The sequence below is a fragment of the Budorcas taxicolor genome, chromosome 21, assembly GCF_023091745.1.
Source record: "Budorcas taxicolor isolate Tak-1 chromosome 21, Takin1.1, whole genome shotgun sequence".
Lineage (NCBI taxonomy): Eukaryota > Metazoa > Chordata > Mammalia > Artiodactyla > Bovidae > Budorcas > Budorcas taxicolor.
This window is the reverse complement of record NC_068930.1, coordinates 23874562-23888616: the sequence shown is the minus strand read 5'-3', so window position 1 is coordinate 23888616 and position 14055 is coordinate 23874562. Positions and strand designations below refer to the sequence as shown.

The 14055-nt window shown below is 53.3% G+C and overlaps 1 protein-coding gene across 1 annotated transcript; it reads left to right on the top strand.

Moving 5' to 3' along the window:
• Positions 1-664: 664 nt before the first annotated feature.
• Positions 665-12415, top strand: PLIN1 (perilipin 1). Its single transcript, XM_052660081.1, has 8 exons — positions 665-709; positions 3397-3601; positions 5404-5486; positions 7480-7744; positions 8276-8448; positions 10216-10407; positions 10817-11062; positions 12074-12415. The coding sequence occupies exons 1-8, from the start codon at positions 665-667 to the stop codon at positions 12413-12415; spliced, it is 1551 nt and encodes a 516-aa protein (XP_052516041.1).
• The last annotated feature ends 1640 nt before the right edge of the window (positions 12416-14055 follow it).

Genomic DNA, 14055 nt, shown 5'->3' with positions numbered 1-14055 from the left:
TGAGTGTGGGGCTTCCGAGACAACCTTACCTGGTTGGTTTCTGAGAAATAAAGAAATTGAGGGTAAGGGTCTTCTGGGAATTTTACTGAGGATGAAGAGGCCTGCAGGGAAACCCCTGAAGGAGAGGTTATTGAGGGTGAATGACCAAGAATGTAAATACTCTGCAGCCACTGGCTTTTCCAGAACACAACTGAAATGGCTGGTTTTACGAATGGCTACTTTCTTATCTGGCTGAGCAGAGGAACGACTGGCAGCTATGCTTGCTTAAAAAGAGAGGAATTAATGCAGAACTTTTTCATTAAAAAAAAAAAAAAGACTAAACCTGAAATTCATTCTTTTAGTCTCTTGGACCCTCATCTAAGAGCTCCCAAACTTCATCTAAAACCTCTTATCTCTTAGAAGCTACTTTCATTTTTTGTTTCTTACCCTGAATACTTAAAAGAAACTTCAGTCTCGACAAGTAGGCTGCCAGGCCTCATCCTTGTAGGACTCTAAGGACTAGCCACTTGTCTGTGAAATTCATCCTCCAAATACCTTCTCTTCAGGGAACTTGAAGCCTGGGTCCCTTGATGGCCTGGAGGGATAGGGACTGACCCTGTGGATCTCAGGCTGAGGACTTTCTCATGGACCTAAAACCTTCTGCTTTGCAGTTTGAAGAGCTCCAATGGCAGTTAACAAGGGCCCCACCTTGCTGGATGGAGACCTCCCTGTAAGTAACTTGGGCTTATATGAAGAGTAGACAACTCTAGGGGGAGGGAGCAGCTGGGAGGAAGGGCTCAGGGGACTTAGAGCAAAGTATGTCTAGGTTATATTCCTAATTCATTGAGCATTACATCTTCATTATTCTTGCTTTTGCAGAAGGCTGTTAGAGAATGTGAGGGGTGGGGGGGGTGGGATGATGCCTTTTAAAAACTAAGCACTTTGGAGAAAAAATTGGCTGGTGGGGGACAAGGAGAGGAAGGCAAATACTGTATTCTAAAGCCTGACACAGAAGTCCATGCTTTGTCCATCCAGGCAAAACTGAATTCTCAGGACCAAGACTCTGCATTTTGTAACTCCAGAGCCATCTTGGCTATGTTAGTCTATGTAAATGGCACCTCTTAGAGCTACACAGCACACGTTATATATGTGAGAAGGGACTACAGGGGCAGTGTGTCTAGTACTGTTTGTCTAGCCTGGTCTTCAGCATGACTCAGACAGGTTTAACACGTATAGGTGTATTGATGCCTCCTGGCAAGGCCTCTCCAACTTAGGCACTGTTCAAGTAATGAAGCTGAAAAATTGTGAGCCCATCTAATATCCATCTTGTCCCAAGTTAGGCTTTAACTCACCTTTGCACTAGGAATCGCCATGTGTTGTATTTCATCATAGAACACAGAGGGGCATAAAATAGTCACGTGCATAATTAAGCCACCCTAACAGATGGTAGTGTATTTCATCCCAGGAACTCTCTCCTTCTTTGGCTTTGCCTGAATCAACTCCCGAAGGCTTTGTCCAAAATGTTAAAGAAAATTTTTCTTGTTTACACTCATAACCTTTTTCTAGTTCAAATTGTCAAACTCATCTGCAAGGCCAAAACCTGAAATATTATAGCCTACGGTCTGGTGTACATGCAAGTCTCCTACAAACAGAAGAAGCTAGGTCTTCCCCTCTGGAGAAAAACTATGCAGCAGTGCAAATTCAAAACTACAAAAAGAACCTGAACATCTGAGCCAGACGGGATGTTTATGTGGAGAATTCCTAATATTCCTAAGAATAGACAGAAAAATACAATACCCTTCACTAGCCACAGCAACCAAATCCCATGGACATTCTGCCTTCTCCTCAGCCATCCTTTCACCCATCTTATGTTATTTTGAAGCAAACCACAAATTTGCCATCTCAGGCCTGAGTTGGAAGCCTGGCTCTGCCACTTACTAGCTCTGTGTTGTTGGGTAAGTCACTTCATATCGCTGAGTCTTTCTCACCTCAGTGGCAAAGTGCTGGTGACAATGCTGACCTCAGAGGGTTGCTGTTAGAGTTACATGAGGTTATGTTACCAAAGCACCTCAATCAGTGCCTGGAGCATAATGGCACTGAATAAATAGTGTCTCTCTCTGCAAGATTAGAATCTGCATTTTTTTTTTTTTTTACTCAAAGACCACTTTTAAAATTTTAACTAAGATTCCTAGGTGATCCAAAGTTTAATTATATGCCTGCTGCCAAAGTTAGCATGCATTAATAAGAGCCCAGCATCCCAGTAATGAGAGGTGACGGTCTCACTGGACCTCACACATTCAGATCATACCTGGAATGCTGTCTTCAAGCTTCAGTGCTATAAAGGCTATGTCAAAATGTAGTGTGTGCAGAGGATGGAATTAGCAGATCAGGGCACTGATTTGTTTATAAGCTAAGTTAGGAACTAGAGCTATTTAGAATACAGAAGGAACTGCTAAAGGCAGAGATGCTTATCTTCAAGTGTGTGAAAGGCCAGCCCATGAATGATGAAATAGATGTGCTCAGCATTGTTCCACAGGGCAGCGGGTGGAGCAGTAGGTGGAGGTGGATTCCAGTTCAGCCACGCTGTCCAACAAGGGGCATAGGTCACTCTATGAGGAGTGAGCTCCATTCGAGGAGAATTCCAAATGCAAGCCTCCCAGATGGATGTGGGAAGCACTCTTGCTTCAGAGGCCCCTGTAGGCCTAGGATTCTGCCATTCTGTCCAGTTGGGCAGGTCTACACACCTTAGGTGCAGCCCTGCCACCTGTTGAGCTAACATGACTCTGCAGGCTTTAGGTGAGGCCCTGGAGGTACATTGGTGGCAGTCTCCTGGGATGGAGCCAAGCACACAGGTGATCAGCACAAGCACAGCACCATGTGTAAGTCTGGACACATCCCAGGGAGGGAGATGGTGACTTCTGATAGGAGGGAGAGTCAGGAAGTTTCTCAGGAGAAACAATGCTCAAGCTGCGTCTTCTGTCAGACAGAAAGGGCTGTGGGAGGGAAGGGGAGCACCCCAGGCAGTGGGACCAGCACTGGAGGCAGGGAGGTGTGTCCCAGAAAGACCCAAAAGATGTTCAGGGGAAGCTCCCAGTCCACGGTGGACTGAAGCTCCAGACAGGTACACCGGCTCCTCACTCCTGGCCGTGAAGTTCAAGTGGCTGCAGGGTGGGGTGGCCCCTGGAGGATGGAGGCTGCCTCAGGAGCTCTCCAGAACCAGGACTGTGACCAGGAGAGCGCGGCCACCCGGCTCTTGCGTTTCCTGTGAGGCCTGCAGAGGCCTCTCTATTCTGGATTCCTCCTAGGTCATCTGGACCCAGGCCAGCCCTAGTGGGCACTGCAGCTCTGAGACCGCCTCCCCAGGAGGTAGGAGAAGGAGGTGGGCTGATTTCTTTCGCTGCTTCCCTTCCTCGCCAGGAGCAGGAGAATGTGCTGCAGCGGGTCCTGCAGCTGCCGGTGGTGAGCGGCACCTGTGAGTGCTTCCAGAAGACCTACGCCAGCACCAAGGAAGCCCACCCCCTGGTGGCCTCTGTATGCAGTGCCTACGAGAAGGGTGTGCAGGGCGCCAGCAGCCTGGCGGCCTGGAGCATGGAGCCAGTGGTCCGCAGGCTGTCCACCCAGTGTGAGTCCTCGTGGCACTCGGAGGCTGACTGCCTGCCAATCTTTTACCTGTCTGCCGGTCTGTCTGATAGCCAGCTTGTCTGTCTGCCTTTTTGTTTGTATCTGACTACCTTCCTAACTCTCTGCATCCCATTACATAGTTGTTTCATTTATAGATACAGGTGATTTAGATGCAGACATGTGGCACTAATGGTACAGAGACTGCCTGCCAATACAGGAGACACAGGTTCAATCCCTCGGTCTGGAAGATCCCCTGGAGGAGGGCATGGCAATCCACTCCAGTATTCTTGCCTGGAGAATCCCATGGCTAGAGGAGCCATGGGGTCACAAAGAGTCAGACACGACTGAAGAGACTTAGCGTGCAAGTATGTTACTGAGAGATGAGAGACAGATATAGACATAGGTCTCATCTCATCTATAATGCCTCATCTCTGATCCAGTTGGCATTTTCCTAGGATGATAATTGGCAGGAGAAGGGGTGGACAGAGTTATGGGGTGGGCAGTGGGGGGTGTGGGGCAGACCAGACACACAGTTTAGCTCCAGATCCAGCAGCAGCAGAAACTGGCAGAGTCTGGCACACAGCCAGTGGGCAGGAGGGCTGGCCTGGCAGGGCTCAGGGGAGTGGAGGGAAAGGGGAAGCCCTCTGGGTCCTGCAGCTGATGCTCCTGGCCCCATGACAGGCAGTGGCAGAAGAGAGTTGCCAGCCAGGGCCCTGAAGGTGGAGGACAGCTTACCAGGCCTGCCCCTGTTCAGTTTGTTCTGCCTCATTTGAAAATATGGTCTCCCTGGCACAGCTCTTGACAGGACTGAGGGAAATTCCAGCAGTCTAGGACCTTCCACCATCCTGAAGAGAGTTATGGGTACCTGTGGATTTGGCACAGCAAATAGGAGAGGACAGATACAAAGAAGACCTGGGCCTGGGCCCACCTCCCTGCCTGCAAGCTCCTTAAGTAATCTCCCTGGGTCTCATTTGGCCCAGTATCAGAAGTCAGCTGAGTCATCTGAACTCTCTCTGCTGCTTGAGAATTTTGTGAAAACCTAAGATACCTGGAGGAAGAATATGTGAAAGAGAAGATGTAGGTATCCTTTGAAACTGTGATCTCCATGATCACGGGTGCAAAGCTGACGTCCTCAGTAGCCCCTGGGCCATGTCTTCCAGGAGCATTGGCATCCTCTGTCACTTGCCCCTTTCTCTTCCCTGTGACCCTCTTCCCACTGTTGACCGTTGGTCACGGACCATCTGGCACTCTAGACCAGCCTGTCATCTCTGGCCCTAAGCAGTGCCAGGCCAGCTCCCAGCAAGGTCTTCCCTGAGGGCCCGACTGCCTTTCCTTCCTGCTGCCACTTCTGCTTTCCCCTCTCATGTTCGCCCAGCGCTCACCCAGACAGGGGTCATAGGAGGACGAGAGGCCAAAATCCGTTGGTGATTCCCATAGGTTCTGTCACTTCCTCCTCCTGACAACCCTGCAAGGTTTGTCCACATTAATCCACACTTGACAAATAAGGACCTTGAGGCTCAGCTAGGTTAAGACTTGCCTGAAGTCATACCGCAGATGCAGGCGCCTGGCTCTGAGAGCAGGTGTGCATGACTGCAGAGCTACCCAGAGGGGAGACATCCCGGTGTCAAGGAGTCACAGTAGATGGGGGCCAGTGGTGGCAGAGGGCCTCAGGCTGCCCAGCGCTTTGGAGGTGGCAGGGCTGGGGGTTTTGAGGGCTCCAAGGTGCCTTCCTTGGCACAGAGGCCCCTGGTAGGTCCTCACAGTAAAGGCAGGGTTCACCCCACCACGGCCTTTTGCTTCCAGTTGTAGCTGCCAACGAGCTGGCCTGCCGAGGCCTGGACCACCTAGAGGAAAAGATCCCTGCCCTCCAGTATCCTCCTGAAAAGGTGAGCCCCTCCCCTCTTCTCTGCATGTCCACCTTCTGTTGTCACTGCCTCTCAGTGGAGGAACAGGCATGAGCCCATGATGCAGGATGGCGTGGCTTATGCCTTCCCAGGCTGGTGGCCACTGCCTGCCGCTAAAACTGCACAACGGGCTTCTTCCTCTCCCTGTGGGACCAAACCAAAGGCAGGCTTTCTGAAACCAGCAGGCACAGCCCAGAGGCAGACTCATACAGGAGCTGGGAGTGGGGGCCACTGGTCCTGATCCCCTCTCTGTGACATACCCCATGGGCCTACATCAGACCATTTGGTGACTGCTGCTGCTGCTGCTAAGTAGCTTCAGTCATGTCTGACTCTGTGCGACCCCATAGACGGCAGCCCACCAGGCTCCCCTGTGCCTGGGATTCTCCAGGCAAGAACACTGGAGTGGGTTGCCATTTCCTTCTCCAATGCATGAAAAGTGAAAGTGAAGTCCCTCAGTTGTGTCCAACTCTTAGTGACCCCATGGACTGCAGCCCACCAGGCCCTCCATCCACGGGATTTTCCAGGCAAGAGTACTGGAGTGGGGTGCCATTGCCTTCTCTGATTTGGTGACTACTGACGCCTAAGATCATGGGTCACACTCACCAGATCTCAGGATTGCAGTCCCATGTCTTCACAATCCAACACCTTATGAACCATGAGACTGAAAAAGTCGTTTCACCTGGATACCTATTCACTGGGTATTTGCCGTCTTAATGGCCAGGTCTCGTGCTTCAGGGGAATACATTTCACTCTCAGACCTCATCCATCTCACTGATAAACTACCACTCATCTCACATTTACTGAGTGAGCCCTAGCCTATGCCAGGAGTCATGACACGTGATTTATAGAGTTCTCTCCTTTAATCCTCTTTCCCCCTGGTGGCTCAGACATAAAGAATCTGCCTGTAATGCAGGAGACCCAGGTTCGATCCCTGGGTTGGAAGATCCCCTGGAGGAGGGCATGGTACCCCACCCCAGTGTTCTTGCCTGGAGAAGCCCATGGACAGAGGAGTCTGGCAGGCCACAGTCCGTGGGGTCACAATTGGACACAACTGAGCGACTAACACTTTCAAACCTTCTGGGATAGGGGTGGTATCCCCATTTGACAGAGAAAACTAGTGACTTCCCCCTGACCACACAGCCTGAAGTGGAAGCCACAGGAGAGTGGGGCTGTTCAGCTCTGAGGCCTTGCTCTTCACTTATTTTTCCAGATAAAGGGCAATGCCTTTGTCACAAAGAAGCTCCCAAGTCAAAGGAGTTGTTCAGTCGCTCAGTTGTGTCTGACTCTGAGACCCATGGACTGCAGCACACCAGGCTTCCTTGTCTTCACTGTCTCCCAGAGTTTGCTCAAACCCATGTCTATTGAGTCAGTGATGCCATCCAACCATCTCATCCTCTGTCGTCCCTTTCTCCTCCTGTCTTCAATCTTTCCCAGCATCAGCATCTTTTCCAATGAGTTGGTTCTTTGCATCACGTGGCCAAAGTAGTGGAGCTTTAGCGTCAACACCCGTCCTTCCAAGGAGTATTCAGGAACCCAAGGAACTGTATTAAAAGGCAAAAAGTCAAAGGAGAAAAAGACATTACTTTAGTGCAGAACCTGCATAAAGGCCAGCCACATCCGTACGATCACCTAATTACAGATGGGAATGTGAGGAGTGCTCTGAGGGCAGGACAGAAGAAACAGTGGAGGAGGTGCCTTGAGGATATAAGGACAAGTGTTATCAAGAATTTGGTCACTGGGGTGATTCTTGAAGGATGATTAGCATCTCAACAGGCAGAAATGGGGTACAGAGAAGCCAAGAGATCCAAGTGGTTGGCGCAGAAAGGACTCGAGCCCTTTCCCTTTAAAGTTCACCTTAATCAAGGTGCCCCAATACTGGCGCCAGTCCCCTGGGCCTTTAAATGAGACTTTCCTGAACCGGGATGTAGGCCCTGCCAGAGCCTCACATCTGACTCCCCATCCCTTCTTTCACCAGATCGCCTCTGAGCTGAAGGACACCATCTCCACCCGCCTTCGCAGCGCCAGGAACAGCATCAGTGTGCCCATTGCCAGCACTTCAGACAAAGTCCTAGGGGCCGCTCTGGCTGGCTGTGAGCTCGCCTGGGGAATGGCCAGAGATACTGCCGAGTACGCTGCGAACACCCGAGCTGGCCGGCTGGCATCTGGAGGGGCTGACTTGGCCTTAGGTGGTGTCGAGAAGATGGTAGAGTTCTTCCTCCCTCCAGCCAATGAAGAGTCAGGTATCTGCCATTGTGGGGGTTGCTGGAAAGGGAGATCCCCCCCACCCTTGCCCTGTTGCTTGTGGATTAGGAAGAAGCAGCGAGGGCTCATCTAGCCACTGCTCTCCCTGGTGGCTCAGAGGTTAAAGAATCTGCCTGCAATGCAGGAGACACAGGTTCTGTTCCTTGGTTGGGAAGATCTCCTGGAGGAGGACATGGCAACCCACGCCAGTATTCTTGCCTGGAGAATCCCATGTACAGAGAAGCCTGGCTGGGTATCCTCCTTAGGGCCATAAAGAGTCGGACACGACTGAAGTGACTGAGCACACGGCCACTGCTGTGGAGCAGGGAAGGCCCAGCAAGATTTCCAGAGGGCTCCATTTTCATTTGGCCCCTCTCCCCATTTTTAAGTGGAGAAAGGGACTTCCCCAAATCTCCAGTGAGCTTGTGTTGGAGTAGGGTGATCCCTTTCCAACTCTAGACACAACCCAGCTTTGTCCAGCCCCTCTCTGATCTGCTTTCCTCTCCTTCCCCACTACAACTCCCACCTAGCCCCTGCTCCAGGACTGCAGGATGCCCAGAAACCTCCCAAGGCCAAGCCGAGCTTCGTGAGCAGGGTTGGGGCCCTGGCCAACACTCTCTCTAGACACACCTTCCAGACCACAGCCCGGGCGCTGAAACAGGGCCATGCCTTGGCCATGTGGATCCCAGGTGTGGCGCCTCTGGTGAGTGTCTGCCCTGAGTTGCCATGGCCTGGGAACCCTGTGGACCTCCTGGTCCCTCCCATCCCCTATCCAATTCCACCTCCTGTCCTGAGAACATCCTGTCTTCCAGCTGGGGGGGAGTGGGGGCCCCCCAGGTGGTGGCAGGGGGTGTGGAACATTAGGTCTAAGGATAAGAGACCTTAGGTGGGGTGGAGGGCTAACTCTCTAGGATGCAAGGGGAGAAGAGGGCAGGCCTGCTTGTTAGGATCATCCTGCCCCACCCCACCCCCTTCTGTCTCTCCCATTCTCCCTCTAGGTTCCACTCTATCCCCCAACCTTCTTGGGAGAAAGCAGAAACCTCCCCCCACCCATCTTCTCTGTAGGCACTTGGGAGTGTCACCTCTGAATAAGCAAGGTGCAAGGCACCAAACCCCTCCTGTGGGGCAGAGAGCCCCTGCTTGGCCATATCTCTGACTTCCCCCAGGCTTCTGGTTTCCCTTCTAGAGGCTTCTAATTGGCATCCCACTGCACCTCTGGTAGAGTTGTCTTTTCTAGCCCCAGATAGGGCTTACTCCCCCCAACACCACACTCTCTGTGTATTTTAGCAGAGATAGCCTGGATTTTTTTCATAGGAACTTTAATAAACTAAGCCCCCTGCCCCCACTAAAAAAGGAAATAAAAACGTTACCGCATAAAGGTCAGTGAACAAGATAACCACTTTTCAGTCATCATGAGGGTGGCACTTTTAAAAGCACTGTCAAACCTGGCTCATTCATTTAAGCAAATGTTTGCTGAGAGCCCACCACATGCCTGGTCCTGTAGGGAGCAGTAGTTCTCCCCTGTCTCCTACGCTGGGGGTCACTTCCCCACGGGGACTAGACTAACTCCTGTGCCCTAGCCTAGCCCATAGCGGACGGAGGCCACTCTGCACAACCTCAGAAACCACCATTTACATAGAAAATAATGGTGTCCCCTAAGGTTGTATAACAAGGAGATTCTGTTTGTGGGGCCCCCTAGGGGTTTGAAATGAGCTGGGCTGTGCCTCAGCGGATACCTGCCCACCTGCCCAGGTCAGTTTCTTCCCATGGGACCCTCTGGCCCTCTTGATTTTTTTCACTTTTTAAAGAACTGCAAGGAGTACCTCTGAAAGCTAAACACACACATCCCCTGTGACTTAGCAACTCTACCCAACAGAGAGGAGAGCTTATATCCCTCAAAGACATGTTGGAAATGTTACTATCAGCTTTATCCTTAGCTAAGAAATGGGAACAACACAAATGTCCATCAGCGCTGACATAGGTAAATTTTGGTATATTTATTCAGTGGAGTGTGACACAGAAATGACAAAGGAGGAACTGTTCAGACAGTATTGTGGGTGAATCTTACAACATGACATTGAACAAAAGCTATGCATGGGAGAAAACACGTGTGAGGCCATTTACAAATGCGCGGGATTAATGCTTGGTGATAGAGGCCAGTGTGTGGTCCCCTGAGGTGGTACTGGCTGGGTGAGGGGCATGGGGTTTCCTGGGGTGTTGAAAATGGTCTCTGTCTTGATCTATGCTGGTCACACTCACATGTGTTTCTAAAAATTCCCAGAGCTGTACACTAAAGCCGTGCGCACCTCAGTGGGTGTAAGTTATCACTCCATAAAAAGTTGGACAGTCCCCTGGGGCCAGGCCCTGCTTGCCTCCCCCTACCCTGACCTTGCGGGGCTTTGCCTGCTGGGGCTGCCTGGCCTCTGGCAGGGGCAGTTAAGTGAGCCGACCGCCGCCTTCCCGCCCTCAGAGCAGCCTGGCCCAGTGGGGCGCGGCGGCGGCCGGGCAGGTGGTGTCGCGGCGGCGGAGCGAGGTGCGGGTGCCCTGGCTGCACAGCCTCACCGCCACCCGGGAGGAGGACCACGAAGAGCACACGGACACTGAGGGGGAGGAGACCGAGGAGGAGGAGGACTCAGAGACCGAGGACAGCAAGCTCAGTGAGGTGAGGGGAGAGTGCCAGCCGAGGGGGTGTGCAGGACCCTGGAGGTCCTGCGGCCCCCTTGAGGGGGTGAGAAGCAGAGGCACAGGGTGACACCAGGGTCTCTGCCCCCAGGCCCAGGGGCGTGTACGTGGGTGCAGCACTCTTCCCCTCACCCCTGAGCACCCAGCTCATAGTTCTCTCAGCAGATCCTCACAACAACCCCATAAAATAGGATAGAGACTGTCATCCCCATTTTGCAGATGAAGAAACTGAGGTTCAGAGCACAGAAGTGACCTTCCCAAGAGCCAGGCCTATAGTTCCTTCTTTTTCCGATTTAGTGTCCAGATTCTTTCGCCTCTGGCTCCGGGGATGGTGAGGGGACGGGTCAGGGGAGTTGCTGTGGAGGCACTGACCCTGCTCTGGTCACCAGGGAGCAGCCCTGCCCGGCCCGCAGGGCCTCCTGGGCAGTGTGGCACACACCCTGCAGAAGGCCCTCCAGAGCACCGTCTCAGTCGTGATGTGGGCACCGGCGGCTGTGCTGGGCACGGCGGGGAGGATGCTGCACCTCACGCCGGCCCAGGCCACCTCCTCAACCAAGGGCAGGGCCATGTCCCTGTCTGACGCCCTGAAGGGTGTCACTGACAACGTGGTGGACACAGTGGTGCACTACGTGCCGGTGAGCGATCCCACCCTTCTGGCTAATGCCCACCCCCCAAAAAAGCAGATTAGACTGAAGGGGCAACAGCGGCTCTCCCTTCCCCAGTCTCTGACCCTCGGTGCCCTAGAAACATTCTGACATACTGTGGCTTTGACTGGGGGCCTTTGCAGCCCCAAGAATATAGACCGGTGGCCTTGGCCTGAGACCCTCCCCCACATCCATCCTTCCTACCTGCTGCTGGAGAGGTCACCAGTCATCCGTCTGGGGCCCCCACTGGCCCAGCCCTCACCCCTCAGCTCCCAACCGAGGGGCCTGGCAGGTTTGCATGCTGCTCCCTGGGGAAGTGTTGGAGGGAGGCTTCCAGGACCCCTTGGGGGTGGGCTGTGTTTCAGGGGACAGCAGCTGCCCCCATCCCAATTCCAATACCTGTTCCCAGCAGGAAAACCCCAGGGGTGCCTACTATCAGTTTGGGGGTCCCTGGGTCCCTTCCCAGAGCAAGTTAACAGGTCATGCAGGCTCTAGAGAGCAGGTCAGAGCAGGAGGCCCCTTCAAGCTGAGGGTAGAGAGGGCTGGGAGGGTAGGGGTGGGGAATGGGTTACTAGTCACTGATTCACACCAAGAGGCTTAAACATGGGTCTTGGCAGAGAGCTCCCTTCACTTTGGACCCAAAATGGAGCCAGATGTGGGTACCCTGACCCAGGCAGGGGCAAGGTGTGGGCTGTCCTTAGCTTATGGAATTGGGCCAAGGAAGGGTCAGGAAAGCCCCTGACCTCCCACTGAGGGGCCTCTGAGGGGGATCCCGGGGTCCGGAAACTAGAGGGTGGCTGCCTGCCTTGCCTTGGGGGTCCGCACTTGCACGCCGGCAGGGGTGGCCGTCCTCGGCAGGTTCCCCTGCATCCTCCATCCCCGTCCCACTCCCGCCTGTGCTCTCCGGATCGCGCGTGACCGCGGGGCCGCAGACAAGGCGGCGGTGGGAGGTGCGGGGACAAGGGCCAAGCTGAGGGCCCTAACGTGGCTGCCGGCCCTCAGCTCCCCAGGCTGTCGCTGATGGAACCCGAGAGCGAATTCCGGGACATCGACAACCCTCCGGCCGAGGCCGAGCGCCGGGAAGCGGAGCGCAGAGGGTCCGGCGCGCCGCCCGCTTGCTCAGAGCCCGCCCCGCGCCCTGCGCAGCCCCGCGCCAGCCTGCGGAGCGCTCGGGGCCCGGGCGCGGAGGAACGCGTGGACGCAGCCGCCTTGCCGCGCGCCGCCTTCCCGGCCATGCCCCGCGAGAAGCCCACGCGCCGGGTCAGCGACAGCTTCTTCCGGCCCAGCGTCATGGAGCCCATCCTGGGCCGAGCGCAGTACAGCCAGCTGCGCAAGAAGAGCTGAGCCGCCTCCCCACCGCCCTCCCGGCCCGGCGCTCATCCCCCACCCCGGGCCGGGCCGCTGTCGCCAGCAGACAAACAGAACCTACGAAGAAGTGAGCGTTGGCTTCCTCAAAGTAGTCCCGCTGGGTCCCGAGCCTCCTTCCAAGGATGCGGCCAAGGCACGCATCTTTTCAGCATCCTCTTTGGGCTTAGCTATCAGAGCCCATTTTTGAGAAACATCAGAGTAGCAGTCTGATTCTAGGCCTTGGTTTGTTGATTTTTTTTTTAACCAAAAGATTAATTGCCTAACTTATCTCTCACTTCTTTCACCAAATTTGTGGCCCGCTGACATTTAACTGTTTCCAATATTTACATCCATCTTCTGTAGACAAATATATGCTACCAGCGAGTAACGTATCACCACGCCAAGGGTTCAAGCAGGCGATCCTGACACATGTTCAGGCCCCGAATGCAGAGATTCCTGTGAGTACACAGGCTCTCAGCTGACTCCTTCAAAGGGAACAGCGTGCGTGTGTGGTAAGTCGCTTCAGTCGTGTCTGACTCTTCGCGACCCCATAGGCTGTAGCCCACTAGGCTCCTCTGTCCATGTCATTCTCCAGGCAAGAATGCTGGAGTGGGTTGCCATGCCCTCTCCTCCAGGGGATCTTCCGGACCCAGGATTGAACCAGTGTCCCTTATGTTTCCTGCACTGGCAAGCGGGTTCTTTACCTCTAGTGCCGCCTGGGAATCACCTAGATACATATTAGCGTCATCTTCTGAGAACCCTGCCCTCTTCACAGGCTGAATCCTCGCCTGTGCTCTGTAGCGCCACCTTTCTGTTCCCCGCTACATTGCCCCTTTGCGCCGTTCCGGTTTTACACCTTATGTTCACTCTTCCTTCCACGTTTTGAGTGCTGGCACCCCCAGTCCTAGGAGACAGTAGAGAACGCTAGTTATATAAACAATATATATATAGAATCCATGGGGCGTCCCTTGGTGGCTCAGCGGTAAGGAATCCACCTGCAACGCAGGAGATACGGGTTTGGTCCTTGGTTGCGAAATCCCTTAGAGTAGGAAATGGCAACCCACTCCAGTGTTCTTGCCTGGGAATCCCTTAGACAGAGGAGCCTGGTGGGCTACAGTCCAGGGGGTCGCAGACAGACACGACTGAGGGACCGAACAACAGCAGCATGGACCCTATAGCCACAGCTCATTCCAAACCTGTGTTTGAAAGCGTTAATATTCGGTACATTTAGAAATGCATACATATAATTTAAAATTCAAACATTGCAAAAGGGTGTGTGCTTTCCTCCCTGAGTTCCCTGGTTCCCCTTTCCCAGAGCACTCTTGGCCCCAGTCTTGTGCACCCTTTCTGTTACAGACTGAGGGTGCGCAAGCACACGTGTGTGCCCTCCCCACTCTTTATACACACTGTGGGTGTTACACTCACTGCTTTTTCACTCAGCAATACATCTTAGAAGTATTTTTGTAAGCAGTATCATAAATCCTCCTTGCTGTTTTTAACAGCCACATAATAAGTGCTTCATAATATAGACGTGCTATATTTGATTAAACCAGTTCCTTAATCATGAACTTTTCTGGTATTTCCTTTTTTCTTTTTTCTTTTTTGCTACCTGGAATAGGGCTGCAATAAATATATTT

Bases quoted from the DNA above. Each gene is read 5' to 3' on its own strand.
- PLIN1 (XM_052660081.1), top strand. From the start codon at position 665: ATGGCAGTTAACAAGGGCCCCACCTTGCTGGATGGAGACCTCCCT. The intron at 710-3,396 runs GTAAGTAACTTG...CTTCCTCGCCAG, and splicing joins TGCTGGATGGAGACCTCCCT to GAGCAGGAGAATGTGCTGCA. The intron at 5,487-7,479 runs GTGAGCCCCTCC...TTCTTTCACCAG, and splicing joins TCCAGTATCCTCCTGAAAAG to ATCGCCTCTGAGCTGAAGGA.